The 21,849-nt window shown below is 40.0% G+C and overlaps 1 protein-coding gene across 1 annotated transcript in view; it reads left to right on the top strand.

Annotated features, from left to right (window-relative positions):
- The first annotated feature begins 654 nt into the window (after positions 1-654).
- Positions 655-21,849, top strand: part of LOC111219400 (mucin-5AC-like) — a 36,147-nt gene continuing 14,952 nt past the window's right edge. Inside the window, exons 1-27 of the mRNA XM_022742065.1 lie at positions 655-730; positions 1,403-1,661; positions 2,840-2,954; positions 4,032-4,116; positions 5,101-5,207; positions 6,092-6,302; positions 6,428-6,553; positions 6,655-6,772; positions 8,362-8,500; positions 8,709-8,819; positions 9,019-9,088; positions 9,332-9,469; positions 9,638-9,802; positions 9,931-10,025; positions 10,116-10,242; positions 10,634-10,870; positions 12,551-12,660; positions 12,762-12,913; positions 13,393-13,531; positions 14,094-14,198; positions 14,736-14,912; positions 15,357-15,596; positions 15,828-15,984; positions 16,148-16,276; positions 16,617-16,764; positions 17,504-17,547; positions 17,968-18,429. Coding sequence (XP_022597786.1) covers positions 655-730; positions 1,403-1,661; positions 2,840-2,954; positions 4,032-4,116; positions 5,101-5,207; positions 6,092-6,302; positions 6,428-6,553; positions 6,655-6,772; positions 8,362-8,500; positions 8,709-8,819; positions 9,019-9,088; positions 9,332-9,469; positions 9,638-9,802; positions 9,931-10,025; positions 10,116-10,242; positions 10,634-10,870; positions 12,551-12,660; positions 12,762-12,913; positions 13,393-13,531; positions 14,094-14,198; positions 14,736-14,912; positions 15,357-15,596; positions 15,828-15,984; positions 16,148-16,276; positions 16,617-16,764; positions 17,504-17,547; positions 17,968-18,429 — 4,042 coding nt within the window. The remainder of the gene's footprint in view (positions 731-1,402; positions 1,662-2,839; positions 2,955-4,031; positions 4,117-5,100; positions 5,208-6,091; positions 6,303-6,427; positions 6,554-6,654; positions 6,773-8,361; positions 8,501-8,708; positions 8,820-9,018; positions 9,089-9,331; positions 9,470-9,637; positions 9,803-9,930; positions 10,026-10,115; positions 10,243-10,633; positions 10,871-12,550; positions 12,661-12,761; positions 12,914-13,392; positions 13,532-14,093; positions 14,199-14,735; positions 14,913-15,356; positions 15,597-15,827; positions 15,985-16,147; positions 16,277-16,616; positions 16,765-17,503; positions 17,548-17,967; positions 18,430-21,849) is intronic.

Below are 21,849 nucleotides of genomic sequence, written 5' to 3'. Positions count from 1 at the left end.
ATTATTAAAGCTTTAAAGGGTGTTAGCAATATTCCCGTTTTCATTTAAACTGTGCAATATCTCAACAACAGACACACAGAGCTGTCCAGCCTCCCTGGTTCCATTCAGTTTAAGTAACTAAAACAGTTGGTTAAGGTCGTTTGGATGGTGGTTTTGGTTAAATATTGAAAATTTTTTCAAGTCAGTATTGATTTTTTCAATACTGAACAAAAAACAGGATCTTTTTTTAACCTTTAAGTAAGAGAATACAGGAAAGCTCTATCTTAATAAGCCTTTTAACTCATCATGACATGTTGAAATCATTGAATCACTGATTTACTAAGAGCCTGCTGCCAGACATTTTTGTATTGATAAGAAAAGATCACAGCATCCTGTCTGTTCTGTAGTTCTTCAGATAGTAGTAACCTTGTAAACAGTGTCAGGCCCTTATTTAACATGTAAATGTCACAGGCCACACTGAACATATGTAGGGTGAAGGAGGGATGAGTAGTGGAACTGCCTTATACACACATACATACACATTCTTTCTCTCTCTCTCTCTCTCTCTCTCTCTCTCCTGAAGGATTCAGTGTAGCTCCACCTTGACTGGCAGGTTATAAAGGGATTCTTCCTCCAGGTAAGGCCTATCATACTTGGTCAGTCCTCAGGACCAACATGGGGACTACAGGACTCCAATTCACAATATGGCTCATCTACCTGATGCTGATGGTTGGCTCACTCACTCAGACTGGTTAGTGATGCACTGCTTACAGCTTAACACTCCAAAAAGACCAAAGAAAAAAAACTATAAGAGGATTGGAGGAGGTCATGGAGAGATGCTGTTCTTTTAGCGGAAGTTTATGTTGGTGTATGGTGAAGGAAAGATGCTTAATTTGTTTGAATTTAGATGTTATTATGTCTTATTTGGATAACTTCTACATTTCCTTTGTATTTGTCTGAAAATATATCATAAGAATCTCCAGAGGTACTGTTTTATATATTTTATATGTAGTTATAATGGTACCTGTTATAATCCACATAAACTCATGCTTATGCTGCCAAGAATTGTTTAAACCCAATAGAGGATATTTCCAAAGATACTGAATATATACAGCATGAGATATCTTCAATAGATAATCTTACTGAATAGTCTACGGCATCTTGCATTTGATGATTTCACTATGTATCATTATATAACTTCAATGAAGTGTTGGAACAAGATGATACATAACATCTGATGCATATTTTTTTCCCCTTTAAAATCAAAAAATGATTATTTCTTCTCTTTACTACAGTAACCTTCACTCCCTCTCCAAACACACTGACGCTGAGTTCAGGTAATGGTACAAATACCTAAAAATTGCTTTTTGTAACTCTTTATATAAGTTTAAAATCATGTTGTAATATGTTTATTGTGTTGTAGCTAATGCATCTCACATCGGCCGAGTGTGCACGACTTGGGGACACTATCACTGGAAGACCTTTGATGGAGACTTCTTCCAGCTGGCCTCCACCTGCAACCATGTCCTGGCCTCGCAGTGTAAGGGCAGCTATGAAAATTTTAACATCCAGATGAGGCGCAAGGTAGTCAACAACATCCCCACCATCAGCAGCATCACAATGAAGCTGGAAGGGTCTGTGGTAGAGCTGTCCGGCAGCTCAGTGATCGTCAATGACAGGACGTAAGTTCAGTTCAGCTTGTAAAGTTCATTCTTTAACTTGAAAGTTTTCAACCACATCTCATGGTCTGCCTATCACTGTCCAGTATGTGGACCTTGTGTTAAACTCCTTTAGCCCATGCACAAACAACTGTCACTTCATTATTGCAACATTTTTGAAGCCATTCCACAGCATTTTACATTATGATAAATATATCAGTGATTTCTAACTGTCTACCCCATGTGGTACTTCTGCAGTGGCCATGAGGTCATGAGGAATCATATAAATTGTATTGCAAATTGGTGGTATGCTGATATTTGGTTATTCATTGCCAGAATAACCAATAAATCATGAGTTATGACAGACTGCCTGTCACAAAGGATATACCTCAATTTCCAGTCCTGAGTTGGTTAGAAAACCCTCAGTGCTCCAGTGGAGCAGTAAAATAAGAGATAAACAAGGTTCGAATTTTGGGGTGGATTGAGGGGGGTCAGACCCCCCTAATTAAGACTTGGACCCACACAAAAGAGGTAAAAACAACAGCTCGGGGGTTGAAACATTTATACATTCTACTTACCTGTTATTGTAAATATTACAATATATTTCCCATATTCATATCTGGAAGAATGTTAAGTAAGTAAGATTTTGTCTAAATTTTGACTTTAAGTTACAGTTTAGCTAGCTGATAGCACGCCCTTTCATTACCAATGTTAGTATGTAATTTATCACCAATATAAAACGTGATATCATCTAATTTGGTGCTCAGTCATGCAGTGAGACAATTGAGGATTAGTGGTTGAGAGATACATTTTGACATCAATATATAATTTACTATTTCTTTTTGATAGTCTTTCTTTGGTTTTTCATTTACTGATAGCCACTATCAGTTCCGATAAATGAACTATATACTTCCCACAGTGGCAAATGGCAAGAAAAGACAAAGCTATCTAGATTGTACTCATTTTGTTGGCGCTACTGAATCAGTCAGATGATTGGAGCCTGCCTGAGATGACTGTAGTGTTGAGCCACTTCCCTCAGTTGCTCTATTTCCCCTTTTCAGGTGGAGCTAAATTCCTCAAGACTTTCTGTCATTATACAATTTCTTATTGTCGTTCACAGAAGACAGTTATGACTTTGTCTATCACTCGTTCGTGTGTCAGCTGCTGCTTATGTTCATACTAACTGTGTGTGTTTGCTGCAGGGTGTCTCTGCCGTTCATCACATTTGGGGTGACTGTGAAGGGGACCACGTCTAGTATCACTGTCGAAGCTAAGCTGGGAATCACAGCTATCTGGAACAGGGATGACTCATTGGATGTATGAACCACACCCTCACACTTGCACACGTTTGTCCTCAGTTTTGTGTTTATGTGTATTTTCAGGCTAAACACAAAGACTAAGTTACACATTGAGACCCTGCTGTAAACAACTCAACAGGATCTGGTGCTCTTCAACTGCATAAGCCTGTTCCTGAACATGTTTGTTATGTATGCATATGCTTATGTACAAAGAAACACTCTCAGTCTCAAGCCATTTTACTTGTTTAAAGGAAAAGGTTGATGTTATCTTATCATGAAAAGACCAAAACCAATATTGAACTTATCTTTACAACAAGTATTGTCTGTGTCGCCACAGTCGGACACAGCTTATCCCTCTTCGCCACAGAACTCTATTGTTATCCCAAAGCTTTTAAAACCATATAGAAGAGACACAATGCCGCACCTGGGTGGCATATTTGATAAGTTTGATGAGAACATACAGTGTAGTTCAGTCCACCCAGCTCATATAAGTGACCACAGCCACAGTTGTTTGCAGACCGTTAGCTGTAAGCATGAGTCTATGCTTTCATACAGTTTCAATAATATAATTGCCACTGATTCCTACCATTCTTTAAATAAAGAGTTGAGGCTGCTCCCCCCATGTGGAGGTATCAGCTCCTCAGAGCCTGGAGCAATACATTCAAATGTTCCTTTTTAACATGGGCAATTAAATAAGGGTTGCTTGCTTTCAGTAAATCCGAACCTTCTGTTTTATGGTGTCTGTAGAATCAAAGTACAATCCATGATTTATATATAAAATATGAGAATTATGACTACTGAGCTGCAGGCACTTAAATGTATCATGTTGCTGTGCATGTCGTCTAAATTTTGTGTCTTCAAGAATTATGGAAATTGATGGCATTAAGCTGTAGTCTGATTTACAAGTGATACTCACCATGAAATAGAACCTCAGAGAGAATGAATTTGAGTATGACTCAAATTCCCAGATGGATTGCACAAAATGGCATAATTCAAATTTTTATTAAAATGTGTTGAAATCTTAAAAAACATAAATTATTAATAACCTACTTCTGATCTTGCCAATAACTACTGTATGTTTTGTGTGTGTTTACAGATTGAAATAGATGACAAATACCAGGACCAGACCTGTGGACTGTGTGGAAACTTTGATAGCATAGCCAATGATTTGATGAAAGACGGTGAGATTCTTTTAAGTATTATGGAGGGATAATACACTGTAGCCTGTGAGGATATTGTGATACAGTGAGGCTGTGTGAACACTATTCAACATGCTGCCTCTGTCTATAAATAAATATAAATATATATATATGTGACATCAGCTTCTCAAGAATCTGACTCCTTTGGGATGATTTGATGATAGATAGGTGTTAAAAAGATAAATAATAAATAATAAAAAGTTGTTACAATTAGTTCCTGTTCTGAAGATCTATTATAGACCCATTATTTATTGGCCTAAGCAAGGTCATATTTTTTCTCTTAACCTATTTAAATTCAGGCATTATTAAGAAACAGGAAGTCAGTTCCAGATCAATGTATCTACTGAACTGTAGTTGGAGAGTTGAAGATGTTTTGTGAGTCATCCGAAACTTTCTGCTGACTAGTAGAAATCAAATCTCATTTTTACTGAGTGAAATACTTGTTAAAGTTGCCCTCAATAATAACTACAACATTTTAATAGTGCAACTATTCTTCCAGGAATTTGCAATTCATTTACAGTTTTCATGAGTTCACAAACCCTGCATTGTTAGTAAATGTTTGTAGCTTCCCTGCTATATCAAGCAAAACAAATATAGGAGGTTCAATGTGTGTTGTACTCAGCAAACCCTTTACAGCTACTTACATAAACTAATATTACACTAACCCTTTAATTTATGCAGTTGCCTGAGAGCTTGACCTTAAGGTACAAAACATAAACAAGGTTCAACTTCCTGGAGTTAGTCACTACTGCAAGAATTTTCAGCACAGGCTAACTTTTACCAAACAAAAAAAATCTGCACTAAAACATTTAAAAACAGCAAACATTGACTTCAAATTGTTGAACATTGCAGTTTATTGCAAAATTGCAAAATGATAAACTGCATTGCAAGTTTTTACTTAACTGCTGAGTGGGCTAAATGATCACAAGGATCACTGTTGTGTGACTGACTCCCGCTGTGCTGCAGGAGCTCTGCTGTCTGTGACAGACTATGCTGAGACCTACAAGGTGAATGGGCCGACGGAGAGCTGTGAGGAGCCTGAACTTAAGCCTGTCCTGAGCTGTGGTAACAAGGTAACTCTTCACTCTTTATCATACTCCACAGGTTTACATTAAACACCTCATGAATTCATGTCAGAGCAACACTACACACAAAATATATAATAATAATATTTAATATTGACTTGAAATTTGATTGCTAAGCGTTTGACAGGTTCTACATTTTGATCATCTTTTCCATAATGAAAACTTACACTACACTTTTTAATTACGATGAATTCTGCTGACCACGCTCTATTTTGATCTATTTATTAAAAGCAGATTTGTAACTGGCTGTGTATGTACTGTAAATGTCGACACACATAATATAATTTAAACACATAGCCATATATTATTAATTTAGAATAAGTCTGGTAGATAAGCAGGGTGTGTAAACCAACCCATAAAATCTGTCTGTTTGATTTGAATACTAGTTTATCGTCACGGCTTTTAATTATTTTGTCAGTCCAGTCAGTGTATCCTATCAGACGCTCTCCAGATAACAAGAGAGAGATTAGTTTGTCATTTGGCTGTCAGGGGTGATTAATCGATAGTTGTAGCTGAACACTGTAGGTGGAACATCAAAATCTGAGTGAGAACATAATGCAACGACATTACATTTCACTTCTGTGAAACTCAAGGCCACCGTGTTTTGAAAGACTGTAGTCTCTATGGGAGCCTGTATGGGAGCGAGTTCATCAAAATGAACACACGTTGCATTGCTCATCAAACATTTTCAGCTATCCTGTCTTTGCTATACACCACCATACAATCAATTTCCGGCATGTGTGTTTTCAAAGTTAGAGACAGTATGACAGCAAAACAAATCATCTATATATCTAAAGATTGTTAGAACTTCAACATTTATTTTTAAGACAGTTTGACTGATTTTATTTTTGTTTTGTTGGTTTGTTTGTCAGGAATTCTGTGACCGGATTTTCTCCAGCGCTCTATTCAACAGCTGCCAAATCCTTCTGGACGTGGACTCCTTCAGTAAAGCCTGTATGGCTGACATGTGTAACTCTAAAGCCAACGACCACTCAGTTGTCTGCAAAACTATCTCAGAGTTCTCCAGACAGTGTGTCCATGCAGGTGGCAAGCCGCAACAATGGAGGAACACAACTTTTTGCTGTAAGGGTGCTAATGCCTAAAGATGATTAAACGTATATGCAGTTTATTTGAATGTTCGTGCTCTGAATTACACACAGGTGACAGAGTCATTTGTCTCATGTTTTCTCATGCGTTTGTCTGCACAGACAAGGAGTGTCCATACAACATGAAGTTCTTGGAGTGTAGCAATTCATGTCCTGATAGCTGCTCCAACCCTCAGGCCAGCCAGACATGTGACAACCACTGCCATGATGGCTGCAGCTGCCCTGCCGGTACACTATATATGTCATATGCAAACATACGTAACCCAACCCATGTCTCATGCACAGACAGAAAACATGACAGTACATATTATCTCTCCTCACCTCCACAGGAACGGTCTTTGATGACATCGGTAAGACTGGCTGTATTGCACTGAATGAGTGTCCATGTCTACACAACAACAAAGTCTACAAGTCCGGAGAGTCGTACTCATACAACTGTAGATCTTGGTAAGATGAGAACTATGTTGGTTATTGAGACACCAGATACAAACATAATTGCTCTGCGTGAAAGTATTCACAAATAAGCATTTGTTTTTAATTGCTTTCTGAAGTTTCTTTTACCTCAACATGTTGTTCACTGAATTGACCAGATGTTGATTCCTAATTTTATCCATGATAAAATTTTTGATCGTGGATAAAATTAGTGTTAACATATTTCCAGTTTATTTAATCTGTCATGATGTGTGGGGAAAAACAACTTCTTGTCAATCATTATCTCAAAAAATTGATTTGTAGCTTGTTTGTGTGATACTAAAATGTTAGTGGTGTTAATTTAAGGACACTGTTATGGGATGGGCTAAAGACATTTTAAAATATGTGACCAAAACCCTTTTTTATATTTGCATTGCATTGCATGAATATTAACTAATTAATAGCAGTCTGCTCATATATAGAGTTTGTTCAAATTATTAATTTGTCATGATGTTGTCTATTTACACAAGTACAGTGAATTTTTACTTTAAGATAAACCCACACATTTTGTTGTACGAGCCATATCCCTGCATTTCCTCACTGTTCACTAAAGTTGTTTCCTTCATTCCTCCAAGGTACAATTCGTTTTAACAGCCATAAGGGAATAAACACACAATGACTTTACAACATCATGTTCAGTCCTCACCTACATGCCCTTAGAGAATTTTTGTGTTTGTTTGTTTCTGTCTTTTTGTTTGTTTTGTTTCTTGTAAATCATTCAGTCAACGGCAGTTGATCATTTGTTTTGGCTGAAATGAAGCCAGCTGTACTTCGGTCTGGGTCTGGACCTGACTGACACTGCTGTTTAAGGACTAGCACTTCTAAAATAAGACATACAATCTACTAGGATTCCAGGAGTCTTGTCTCCTCTGGTCTTCAGTTCAGCTTGCCCCAGTATTGATTAAGTAAAAGTCAACGAAGGCAAACTTTACTCGACTGTAGCCGACTCCCAGCTTTTTCCCTGTGTTAATGTGTGATCAGGGTGTAACGGGGAGGGAGGTGGCTCTTTCTTGGGGACTTGGTGGGAGGTGCAGATGTTAGACAGGAGGGTCTAAGTATATTGTAGATATTTCCAGTGGCATAAGTCATTCCCTGTGTGTTGTAGCAAATGAGTGAGTGACATGGTTTCACTAACATTCCTCTGCCATTAGTTTAAATTTAAAATTAAATATTCTTCATGCTTCAGACATGCAACAGATTGCTAACTGAGTTTGCTGTCATGGAGAGATGATACTAATGTGAAATTGTTTTATATGGCATAAATTGAAAATAATGAGAGCATCTATCATTAGATCCACCTTGATCTGCCTGTTTAACCATCTTCTTCTGCATAAATGTGTTCTAACAGCAAACAGTGCAAAATCATTTTCCCTTTAATTCAAAGCATTATGACTTAATCATGTTGACATTAATGTAATAGTGTAATTTACTCACAATTATACGTGTGGTGTTTGTGGTGTTGTGTGATGTGTGTGTGTTGTGTGTGTGTGTGTGTGTGTGTGTGTGTGTTGTGTGTGTGTGTGTGTGTGATGTGTGTGTTGTGTGTTGTGTGTTTGCGCTGACAGTGTGTGTGAGAGCGGTCAGTGGAAATGTACGGAGGAGAACTGTCCAGGAACCTGCTCTGTGGAGGGAGGAGCTCACATCAACACCTTCGATGGAAAAGTCTACACCTTCCACGGTGACTGTTCCTACGTTCTGGCTAAGGTAAACATCATCATCTGCAGCAATGCTAGTATAACGATAGTTCACACCAACGTTATACAATTTCATACCAGGAGCATGGATTTATAAACTATCTACACACATCATGCTTCATAATGTAATGAATCTGCTACATGAGACTTTTTAGTGTGTCCTAAACAAGATGAGTGTTTGTGGTCGGTGATGTGCTTTGTCCCAATGTGTGTTGCAGGAAACTAATGGCTCTTCATACACTGTGCTGGTGGACCTGGTCAAGTGCGGTCTGGCTGACAGTAGGACCTGCCTCAGAGCTGTAACTGTGGCCTTATACAGCAATTCTGTGGTAAGCTCCAGGCTCCAGCTGTTTGGAGAGTGGTATTATAGTTTTGTGATTGATGGCTTATCTCATAATATCAGAATTGTCCAATCCTCACCAACATGGTACACCTAGCAGGGTCAAAGCTTTTAACGAGATCCATTAATTATTTGGAAATACTGTTGGTTTCATGTTTGATGTAATCAAAAATGTGTCTTTCTGACAGGTTGTTAAAATTCAGGCATCCGGGCAGGTCTTTGTGAACCAGATTCTTTCTCAGCTTCCACTGTTTACACGTGAGTTACTTCAAATGGTGTTAAGAAGACACAGTATGCTATAAAAACAGCAGAATCAGCACAGAGTTATTAGTTAGGGCTCTAATCCATTTACTCAAGTGCAGAATGTTAACACATTTGAAGAGTTTTGAATTTGTATTGATGCCATGAGGTGGCAGCACTGTTGCCTCACAGCAAGAAGGAAATAGTTGACGACCCAGAAATTATATGTTAAGTGTTTTTCACTATCCTCTGCTACTACAGCGGATCTGAGTGCCTTCAAGCCGTCATCCTTCTACATCCTCATAAGTACCAGAGTGGGCATACAAGTGATGGTCCAGCTGTCCCCCGTGATGCAGGTCTTCATTTCAGCTGACACTTCACTCAAAGGAACCACCTCTGGTATGCCTTCATATTATTGTTTCAGTGTCTCCGCCACATTTATATGCGTAGCTTAATATGGTTTTTGTCAGTATTTACAATAGAATCAATCAGTTAAATTCAGATAAAAAAGGTAGTGGAACATTGTCTTGGTTTGTATCTGTGTAAATGTGTCATTTCATCCAACAGGTTTGTGTGGGAACTTCAATAACATAATGAGTGATGACTTCAGAGTGATCAGTGGGCTGGTGGAGGGTACTGGCACTGCATTCACCAACACATGGAAAACAAGAGCCAGCTGCCCCGACATCACAGCACGCTTTGGACACCCCTGTAGCCAGGGCATCAGCAAAGGTACATATAATCTCATGTCATGCTGACATGTCATGTAATGTTTGTCATGTCATACTATTTCAGTGTAACCATGCCATTTTCAGGTATGTTTTTTCGCCGCTTTATGTCCATGTGTTTCTGTGTCTCAGAGAGTTATGCACAGTATTGGTGCTCCAAACTAATGGATCCCAAGGGTGTGTTTGCTCCTTGCCACTCTGTCATTAGCCCCACCATGTACAACGACGTAAGTCTTCATACACAAAGCTGTAGTCCCAAATAATCTTAGCTAATGTACCCTCGTTAATGTGTCTATGCCCACTGTGTCTCCTCATAGAACTGCATGTATGACAGCTGTAACTGTGAGAAAAGCGAGGACTGCATGTGTGCTGCAGTCTCCTCTTACGTCTACGCCTGTTCAGGGGCAGGAGTCCACCTCAGTGGCTGGAGGGAAACCATCTGTGGTGAGCAAAACACCAAGGACACTTTTGTTTAACTGTGATAATAGAGAGTTTGTAACGAACAGTCAGTCACATGCAAGATCAATAAATCAACAGCAGCATGTTTAATGAGATTTTATGAAATGATTGGTTTATTGCAACAGTAAAATAATAATTCAGTGAAGTGAACATCACAAAAACTAAGGAAAGCACATACAAAAATGTTTGTATAGTATTGAATCATATCTAGATTGGAACATGTGGTGACAGGGGTCATCTAAGACCTGCAGGTCTGGGTGCAGTTTCACTTTACACCCTCTGACCCTTTGCTGTTGCCTTTCTGCAACAACAAACAAATTACTCTTCTGGTAGATACACTCTCCTGCTGCCACTCAACTCTTCCCTCTCCCACTAGGCAAATTCAGTGCATCGTGTCTAGCAGAGACAGTGTATGAGTACAACATGACTAGCTGCGGACGCACCTGCCGATCCCTGAGCCAGGCTGACTACTCCTGCCAGACCAATTTCCCCACAGTGGACGGCTGTGGCTGTGCTGAGGGAACCTACATGAATGAGGAGGGGCAGTGTGTGTCCAGTTCAAGCTGTCCCTGTTACGATAAGGACACCATTATTCCTGCTGGACAGGCTGTCAGTAAAGATGGCACCACATGGTAAATACACGCCAAGAGTTGGGCATTAAGGTTTCGGGTCTAATTTATAGTGAGCAGTAAACTGAAGTTATAGACGGAATAATGTTTTTGTTTTTTAGGGCATTACACAGCATATGTTTTTACACTATGAATTTCAGATTTCCTTTAATGGTCATTTCTATGCATTTACATTTACATACATAAAAATTCAGAGACTCAACTAAAACAGGGGAAAAGTAAATAAAAGCTGCGTCCCAATTCAGGGGCCACATCCGTGCTGCAAAGACCGCAGTGAAATGAGACAGGATTTCTGCTTCGTGTCCCCTCCAACAAATTGCTACTCCTATCGCCTAGCAACCTTGACAACATGTAACTGGTTTTTTTTTTTACAAAATCTTGAGGTTTTAAGGCCCTTGTACCTTTAACTGTTGAACTGAGCTGAAACCCAATACTTACATTGAAAAAAGTGTGATCCTCTGGCTCTCTGTCTGTGTTGTTTGCTGCCATTTTATTTTCATTACCGGCGTGCAGTGAATCTTGGGATATGTTGGGCCACAAAGGATCCACCCTTTGGAGACTTTTCTGCCCAGGAAAACAAGGATGCATTTGAAGGAGCTTTCAAAATGGGCCAGCCTAGCTGCACCGCTGTGACACAATCAGCCTTTTAATGCAGCCTCAAAAGGATGCAGCCCCTGAATTGGGACACAGCTACAGCTAATGATCATCCTAGTTTAGAATCTTCTAGAAGCACGCTAACATTTGTTAATTTGCACTCAACACAAAGTGCAGCTGATTTGGAAAGCAAGGTATTGGCTAACTTAGCTTGAATTTTCATTTATCTGCTGTTACTGCAAAGCTAGCAATGGGAGTAACTAACCTTGAATATGTGTGAATGCTCCCAAGTTGGAGTGACAGGACATTTTTTTCCACTCAACCAATTCTGCCAACACAATGTGAATGCACCAAAGCAGTCAGAATTTTATTACTAAAGAACAACTGCAAAAAAACAAAGGGTCGAGATAGAGGGAGACTTTCCTCCTGTAAAGAACAACAGTGCAAGCATCTCATTACGTCCCAAAGTTACAATTTATTGATAGGTGATCTCTATTGGCCGTGGTAATTACAACAGGTGCAAAGTAGGTAGTCAGGTGACAACAAACAACCTATATGGTCCTTCAGGTTGGACGACTTGCTGGGTAGAGGACATTGTAGCCAGTCTACATCTTGACAGTATGTTGTTAAGAGGAATAAGGAAATCCATTAATGGACAAAGAATGATGATGATAACTGTTTTTTATCTCCCTTCATACTTGTTCTCACAGTGTCTGCAGACAAGGAGCTCTCAGCTGTTCAGGAGGAACACGGCTACTATGTAGGTTTCCACCTATAGACATAGTCACATCCCTGTAATTCATATAACTATGAGCTGTTTGAATGTTATTGTGGTTAACTGCTGAATTCAATTTGTAAATTATATAACGATTAATTGTTAAACCCCTTAAAATGCTTTAAAATTAAAATTCTCCTTCAGATCATGAAGTTTCAAAGCTAAAAGAAAATAGTTGATGCTGAGTTAAGGGAATTGTGGAAGGAATTATGCACAAAATATGGAATTTTGACATGACCCTAATACCCTTTATAATGCCAATAAAGCTCATGTGAATTTGTAATTTATTACCCAGCCTCATCATCATGCGCTGCCCCCATGGTGTACTTCGACTGCTCCACTGCACAACCTGGGGCCACTGGGACTGAGTGTCAGAAGAGTTGCAGCACTCTGGACATGGCTTGCGTAAGTACAGCTTAGCACACGTACACACTCACACAAGTCAAACTTTAAGACATACATGCACAGGCCCTGTTTGGCTCACCCTCCACTCTGGTTGGATACAGATCAAAACAGGCTGTACGTCAGGCTGCATGTGCCCTGATGGCCTGGTGTCAGATGGAGTAGGAAGCTGTATCAATGAGACCAGCTGTCCATGTCTGCACAATGGACAGGTCTACCAGCCTGGACAGACACTGACTGTGGAATGCAACACCTGGTTTGTACAGTGTTTTACATTCATACCAGTATAGTATGAACCTTCATGGAAATGAATGTTCTAAGTATTCCTTTATTCCTGAGACATTACAAAGATTCCAGATGTTTATTTTTTTTAACTTAAAAAGAAAAAAAAAGAAAAGAAAAGTCACCGGTCAAGACATAATATATATAATATATACAACTAAACAAACTTAACAACCAAAATCATTTAAATGAAAAAAATAAATTATGCCAAAAGTCTAATACACAATTATTTGTAATGTAATATGTAAATGGATTGTTGTCTGAATTTTCGGCACATTATGTTTTTGTAATTGCTGTATTCTAATTTAAAATTTAACAGTAATTATTACAAATACTTTTATAATACCCACCCAAAAACATGCCCTACACGGCTGTAAAAAAATAAATAAATTTGATCGTTTTCTTGGCAGGTTTACATGATTGAAAGTTTGTGTCTGGTTTGTGTCTCCCCAGCTACTGCAGTGGAAGGAAGTTCATATGCTCCAACAATGTGTGTGATGCTGTCTGTGGGATCTATGGCGAGGGCCACTACGTCACATTTGATGACAAGAGGTTTGACTTCAGTGGACAGTGTGAATACACACTCCTGCAGGTAAAGTTGCAGATGAACAGTGGTTAAAGTTGAAATCCTTGAAATGTTAGTCCTGCTCACCATGGCAATGTCAAATGTGATTTAATACAACAGCAAATGGTCCTTGAGCAACTACTTTCTCAGACATATTACTAAGAAGTGTAGCCATACAAACTAACATTGTTTAAATAAAAAAGGCAGTCAGTTATCTGCTTTCTAATCATGAACGACCTGTGTCTGACTTCATGCTGCACATGGTGTGAACAGCAGGACACAGTAAAGTCAGTTACTTTGCTGAGAAGTTATTAATCCTGTCATCTGCAGCTCTTTCGCCAACATCTTACTGTGGCTGCTCCCTCTTGTTCCATTACTCCCTACAATATTTAAAACTGATCTGCCACTACCAGTAAAACCTGCTATATAGAGAGATATCTACTTAAGAATACATTGAATAGCTATTGCAGAAAAATGTCAACCAGTAATTGTATCAATAATGTGGTTTGATTTCATGAAAAAGGATTGTAGGATTATGACTTTAACAGTGATGTCCAGTAATTGCATTGTGTGTCTGTGCTTTCCTCAGGACTATTGTGGTCAGGGCAATGGAAGCTTCAGAATTATCACTGAGAATGTTCCATGCGGAACCACGGGAACCACCTGCGCCAAGAGCATCAAGATCTTCCTGGAGGTAAACAACTCTACATTCACACACCTGTTCTACCTCAAACACTTACCACTAATATTGATGATAACACACAGGTTGTGGATCAAATGATAATCACTAAGGCTTCGACCGATTATTACTTTATGATTGATAAACCTTACAATGCCTTACTGAGCCAGCAGTGTCAGCAAGTGAAACCTTATGTGCTACCATAATCTGAGGCATAAGATTTATTCTAAGACCAATAATAATGATAGGATTTAATTCCATGGTTATGCTATTATGCTAATGACCATAATATAGCAAATATATCCTGGACATGTGCAGCCAACATGCACATCCAGTGACATGCCAATGAAATGCGGCCTTCATAATGCCATGTAGTCAATTTGTATCTGTTCCTTTGTGAGGAACAAGAGTGAGTTCCTATTCAAACAGTAGCATTTAAGCTTTCAAGTGAAAACTAGAGAAAAAAAATAGAAACGATTTATTGAGCAATTGATTACTTGTTCCATGTGGTGCAATAATAACTGCATGTTCATTTCATGTTGATACCCACAGGATAATGAATTCCAACTTAAAGATGAGACCTTCCAGGTGGTAAAGGGCAGCAGCCAAGTGCTCCCTGCTCAGGTACACAAGATGGGTATTTACCTGGTGATAACGATCAAGGCAGGACTTGTGCTCATGTGGGACCAGAAGACCAGTCTTTTCATTAAACTCAGCCCCCGGTTCCAGGTAAACATTCAAATCTGCATATCTTGACTGACAACTAGCTTTTGCACAAAGTATAGTTATTGGTTTAAATTTTGGACTTGAGAAAACCTGATAGCTTCCCGTTGCTGCTTGCTAGCACATACCATAACAAACCCATTTTATAAGTTGGGACTTTGATGGCCGTTGTTATGATGTTTCCCTGGCCTCAAGAGGAAACTTATCAATTCAGCTTTAAATTAGCTTAAGTAACATATCTCATGGAAATTTGAATTTTGAATTTAACAAAGGGCACAGTTGCCGTGGGGGTGGCGAATATTACACACAACAGTGGTAGCACTTTATTAAGTAAACCCTAAAATGAAAAAGCCAATCCTGAGGGATATTCAGTGACAAAAAACAGATGTCTTAACTCTATCAGTCTAATCATACAGCAGTAAATTCTCTCACCGGGTTCCTCCCTCCCAGAGTGAAGTCTGCGGTCTATGTGGAAACTATGACGGCAACAGTAAGAATGACTTCACCACACGCTCCCAGGAGACAGTGGCAGATGTGCTAGAATTTGGTAACAGTTGGAGGGTTTCATCCAGCTGCCCCAACGCACAACTAATCAGTGATCCCTGTGCCTCCAACCGCTACCGCGCAGCCTGGTCCCAGAAACAGTGTAGCATCATCACCAGTGTCACCTTCCAGAGCTGTCACTCACAGGTAACTATGGTGATAACAAACACAGTCACATATACACATAAATGTATACACACATACAAACTGCCATGGTATCTGGGAAATTATATCAATTTTGGCGACCCCTGACCTTCTAGCACCACCAATATTTCTACTGCTTCCAATGACACTGCTGCTGCTGCTGCTACCACTACTATAGGAAAACATTTTTCCTTACCCTCAACCTTTATTAACAGACATTATTGTATATTCAAGGTTGACCCTGGTCCCTACTTTGATTCTTGCGTGAGAGACTCTTGTGCTTGTGACACCGGTGGGGACTGTGAGTGTCTCTGCACTGCTGTGGCTGCCTATGCCAAAGCTTGTAATGAAGCTGGGGCCTGCGTTAAATGGAGAACTCCAAAGCTGTGCCGTAAGTTTGGCAACCATCACACCACCAACATCTGAGCTGCAGGATTTGAGGATTTAGAGGCACTCTTGGATGCTAAAACAAAACCAGGAAATATATATTTTCATATTAAGTAACATCTTGACTTTTGTAACAACAGCTAACAAGTATTAACTTTGTCTTGCAGCTGTTTTCTGTGACTACTATAACTCGCCTGATGGTTGTGAGTGGCACTATAAGCCATGTGGAGCTGCCTGCATGAAGACATGTAGAAATCCATCAGGAAACTGTTCCAACCTCATCACTTCCCTGGAAGGTACATGACACAGATCATTTGACATAAATATAGACCCAGCAGTTCTTTTTAGGTTTTTTTTTTTTCTAAGCATGGGAACTATTTTTTCTGAAATGATGCAAGGACTCTTTGATGGGGCACATGGCTCAGGAGGTAGAGCCGGTTGCCCACTGATGATAGGGTTGGTGGTTTGATACCCAGCTCCTCCTGTCCATATGTCTTTAGGCTCAGGTGTCCTTAGTCAAGACACTGGGCCAAAAATAGCTCCAGAGGGAGTGTGTGTTAATGGGTGAGGGAGGGACAAATTGTAAAGTGCATTTTATCATTTTGCCATACTCAAAATGTTATAATGGTATTGCAGGCTGCTATCCACAGTGTCCCCCCACCAAGCCTTACTTTGATGAAGACACCATGAAGTGCGTTGCCTGGAACCAGTGTGGCTGCTATGATTCCAAAGGAACCCATTACAGCATTGGAGATAAGGTTCCATCAAAGAACTGTTACACTTGGTATGTCTCAAACACTTTATCTTCATCATAGAACTTTGCACACTGTATGAAATGATGCATACATTTGGACACTGGCACTTGTGATATAAAATAACTGAACAGAAAATATTGTTGTTTTTTTTTAGCAATAGTGGCCTCACTTTGATCAGACAGTGTTTAACTACAGCAGCAGAAGTTAACATGGCACAGGCCCTAGCCCAGCAGCAAGAAAGACTGGAGATTATTCTAGCTGTACTGATCATTTATTTTTTTATTTTTTTATTATTAGTAGTTAATAATGATTTTTAAGATGGCCTGTTGTAATGGTTTGCAAATATAATACTGGACTTAAACACACCTTTGAAGTCAGTGGTTGTGTCCAAAGTGCAGGGGGGGGGGGGTTAGGTTAGGTTAGGTTTTTCTGTTTACAACTGAAATCTAACATTTTACATTTCTGTCCCCACTACCATTTCTGTTGTAGCAGCGATTGTTTCTTACTGGCCAACAAATTTTTAAAGTGATTGATTGAATGAGTGTTGAGATATCTGGCTTTCAGTACACTTGGTGTACTTGTGTAAATATTTTTATGTATAAGTCACTATATAAGTACACTATCAGACTCAATGTTTTCTGATCAGCTTCAAATTGTATATTTGGGCTAAAATATGGTAATATGATTTCTTTTAATGTGAACATTTGCATATTGTGCACAAAATGCCAAAATATGATGAAATAACCACAATTTCCTTCTATTTCAAAGCTCCTGTACAGTTTCTGGAATATCGTGCAGCTACAATGTGAACTGTAAGTACTCTTATTTTATTCACAAATGTGTGTATACCCACTGTTCCATTAGAAAGGTGGATCCTAGAGTCCACCTAGAGTCCACTGTGTATATGCACACATACAAGCACAAACGCGCACACACATATTAGTGTATGTATATTTACATATATATATGTAAATATACATACATACATATTTCCCTTCTTACCGTGCTCCCTGTCTTTATGCTGTATAAATAAGGTGTACAGTTATATATATATCTATTTTTCTTTTATAAAGAAGCATTTTATGGAGCTAATTTATTCCTGCATTCTGGGAAAGATGTACTGGTGTGGGCGGATTTGTCTTTAGTTTAATTTTATATATATGTATATATGTTTGTGTGTGTGAGTGTGTGTATATGTATAAAACTGAACATATGATAATCTTATTCTTCAGCGTGTACATGCTTCATTAATGGAAAGACCTACAGTTATGGGGAAACAATCTACAACACGACAGATGGGCTTGGACACTGCATTACAGCTGAGTGTGGGGCCAATGGAACTGTAACAAGAAACATACACCCGTGCTTGACTACCACCACCCCTGGGATTACAACAGGCACCTTCACATTCAGCACAGTTCCTGCTAGTACCACCACCACTAGAGCACCTTCAAGCACAACTAAGGGAACAACAACCAAACAAGTCCACACAACAACATCTGAGGAAACAACAATCAGTGTTGAAACAACAAAACCACCCACAATCACCACTGGCCCAGTGACCACCTCTACAACAACTACTGTTGAAACTACAACCTCAGTGCCTGGTGTCACAACAAGAAGTTCAGAAACCACAGTGGTGACCTCAAAACCATCTGTTAGCACCACAACTACTGAGGGACCTTCAACAACCAGTAAAGGAACTACAACAAAACCAGTAGAAACAACTGTGAGGGTGCTTTAGTGTGGTGCTGTACTAACAGATGGTTTTGATGTTACAACTGTTGTTTCTGAGTTGTTGTTTGACACCAGGCACCACAGTTGTAGTTTCTACACGAGTTGTGGTAGAGCTTAGTCACTGGGCTTGTGGTGACTCCTGTAGTGGTTTGGTTGTTTCAAACGTTATTGTTGTGTGATCCTGAGGTAGTTGTTTCTACTGGTTTTTGTGTGTAGTTCCTTTACTGGTTGTTGAAGGTCCTCAGCTAGTTGTGGTGCTAACAGATGGTTTTGAGGTCACCACTGTGGTTTCTGAACTTCTTGTTGTGACACCAGGCACTGAGGTGTAGTTTCAACAGTAGTTGTTGTAAGAGGTGGTCACTGGCCAGTGGTGATTGTGGGTGGTTTTGTTGTTTCAACACTGATTGTTGTTTCCTCAGATGTTGTTGTGTGGACTTGTTTTTGTTGTTGTTCCCTTAGTTGTGCTTAGGGTGCTTCAGTGTGGTTGTGCTAACAGATGGTTTTGAGTTACCTGTGGTTTCTGAGCTTGTTGTTGTGACACCAAAGGCACAGTTCGTAGTTTCTACACAGAGTTGTGTAGAGCTGGTCACTGGGCGTGGTGACTCCTGTAGTTGGTTTGGTTGTTTTCAAACTTTATTGTTGTTGATCTCGAGGTAGTTGTTTCTTACTGGTTTTGTTGTAGTTTCTACTGTTACGAGTTGTGTTGAAGTCCCTCAGTAGTTGTGTGCTAACAGATGGTTTTTGAGGTCACCACTGTGGTTTCTGAACTTCTTGTTGTGACACCAGGCACTGAGGTTGTAGTTTCAACAGTAGTTGTTGTAGAGGTGGTCACTGGGCCAGTGGTGATTGTGGGTGGTTTTGTTGTTTCAACACTGATTGTTGTTTCCTCAGATGTTTGTTGTGTGGACTTGTTTGGTTGTTGTTCCCTTAGTTGTTGCTTGAGGGTGCTTTAGTGTGGCGTGTACTAACAGATGGTTTTTGATGTTACAACTGTTGTTTTCTGAGCTTGTTGTTGTGACACAGGCACCACAGTCGTAGTTTTAACACGAGTTGTGGTAGAGCTAGTCACTGGGTGTGGTGACTCCTGTATGGTTTTGTTTTCAAACGTTATTGTTGTTGATCCTGAGGTAGTTGTTTCTACTGTTGTTTGTTGTAGTTCCTTTACTGGTTGTTGAAGGTCCTCAGTAGTTTGTGTGCTAACAGATGGTTTTGAGGTCAACCACTGTGGTTTCTGAACTTCTTGTTGTGACACCAGGCACTGAGGTTGTAGTTTCAACAGTAGTTGTTGTAGAGGTGGCACTGGGCCAGTGGTGATTGTGGGTGGTTTTGTTGTTTCAACACTGATTGTTGTTTCCTACAGATGTTGTTGTGTGGACTTGTTTGGTTGTTTGTTCCCTTAGTTGTGCTTGAGGGTGCTTAGTGGTGGCTGTACTAACAGATGGTTTTGATGTTACAACTGTTGTGTTCTGAGCTTGTTGTTGTGACACCAGGCACCACAGTCGTAGTTTCTACACGAGTTGTGTGTAAGGCTAGTTCACTGGGCTTGTGGTGACTCCTGTAGTGGTTTGTGTTGTTTCAAACGTGTTATTGTTGTTGATCCTGAGGTAGTTGTTGTCCTCTGGTTTTGTTGTAGTTTTCCTTTACTGGTTGTTGAAGGTCCTCAGTAGTTGTGGTGCTAACAGATGGTTTTGAGGTCACCACTGTGGTTTCTGAACTTCTTTTGTTGTGACACCAGGCCTGAGGTTGTAGTTTCAACAGTAGTTGTTGTAGAGTGGTCACTGGGCCAGTGGTGACTCCTGTAGTTGGTTTTGGTTGTTTTCAAACTTTATTGTTGTTGATCCTGAGGTAGTTGTTTCTACTTGGTTTTGTTGTAGTTCCTTTACTGGTTGTTGAAGGTCCCTCAAGTAGTTGTGGTGCTAACAGAATGGTTTTGAGGTCACCACTGTGGTTTCTGAACTTCTTGTTGTGACACCAGGCACTGAGGTTGTAGTTTCAACAGTAGTTGTTGTAGAGGTGGTCACTGGGGCCGGTGGTGATTGTGGGTGGTTTTGTTGTTTCAACACCTGATTGTTGTTTCCTCAGATGTTGTTGTGTGGACTTGTTTGGTTGTTGTTCCCTTAGTTGTGCTTAAGGTGCTTTAGTGGTGGCTGTACTAACAGATGGTTTTGATGTTACAACTGTTGTTTCTGAGCTTGTTGTTGTGACACCAGGCACCACAGTCGTAGTTTCTACACGAGTTGTGGTAGAGCTAGTCACTGGGCTTGTGGTGACTCCTGTAGCTGTGTTTGGTTGTTTCAAACGTTATTGTTGTTGATCCTGAGAGTTGTTTCTACTGGTTTTGTTGTAGTTCCTTTACTGGTTGTTGAAGGTCCCTCAGTAGTTTGTGGTGCTAACAGATGGTTTTGAGGTCACCACTGTGGTTCTGAACTTCTTGTTGTGACACCAGGCACTGAGGTTGTAGTTTCAACAGTAGTTGTTGTAGAGGTGGTCACTGGCCAGTGGTGATTGTGGTGGTTTTGTTGTTTCAACACTGATTGTTGTTTCTCTCAGATGTTGTCTGTGTGGACTTGTTTGGTGGTTGTGTGTTCCCTAGTTGTGCTGAAAAGGTGCCTTTCAGTGGTGGCTGTACTAACACAGTGTGAAGTTTCTGATGTACAACTGTGTGATGTATGAGAGCTAGTGTTGTGACACCAGCGTCACCAGACAGTCGTAGTTTTCTATCACTACGAGTTTGGTGGCAGACCTAGTCACTGGCTATGTGGTGACTCCTAGTAAGTATGGTCATTGTGGTTGATTTCAAACTTCTAATTATTGTCTTGTTTAGAGTCTACCTGAGAGTCAGTACTATCGATTACCTTGAGTTTTGTTTCGATAGCTCTCTTAGACTGGTTGTTCGAAGGTCCCTCAGTAGTTTGTGGTGCTACAGATTGGTTTTTGAGGTCACACTGTCGCTTTCTGACTTCTTTTGTGACACCAGGCACTGGCGTCTGTAGTCTTTCGCGAGACAGTATAGGTTGTTCGCATAACGAGGTATGTCACTGCATGCCATGGCTGATAGTTAGGCGTGTTCTTACGGTTTGTTCCATTTCCTGGCGCTGGCAAGGTTTATTTCAAGACTAATGAGTGAATACGTTAGTGGAAGCTTTTGTTCTAATACAGCGTCCTGCAGAGTTTGATTGTGGCTCTGCCTTTCAGTGGAGTAGGTTAAGCTCTGTTGTGTCACTTGTATAGAAATGTGTCAACATAGTGCTGGTATAATATTTCCAAGCAAATCTATCCACTTTCAACATTTTTCTTTTGATAGGTGCAGTGGACCGGTTGCTTACCACGGCCGCTACAGGCTTTGATACCTTCTCTCACGGAAATCCTGTGCTAGC

The sequence above is a fragment of the Seriola dumerili genome, unplaced genomic scaffold (genome assembly GCF_002260705.1).
Source record: "Seriola dumerili isolate Sdu_G_001 unplaced genomic scaffold, Sdu_1.0 BDQW01000003.1, whole genome shotgun sequence".
NCBI classification, from domain to species: Eukaryota; Metazoa; Chordata; class Actinopteri; order Carangiformes; family Carangidae; genus Seriola; species Seriola dumerili.
Note: the sequence above shows the minus strand (reverse complement) of the source record. Positions and strands in the feature narration are given on the sequence as shown.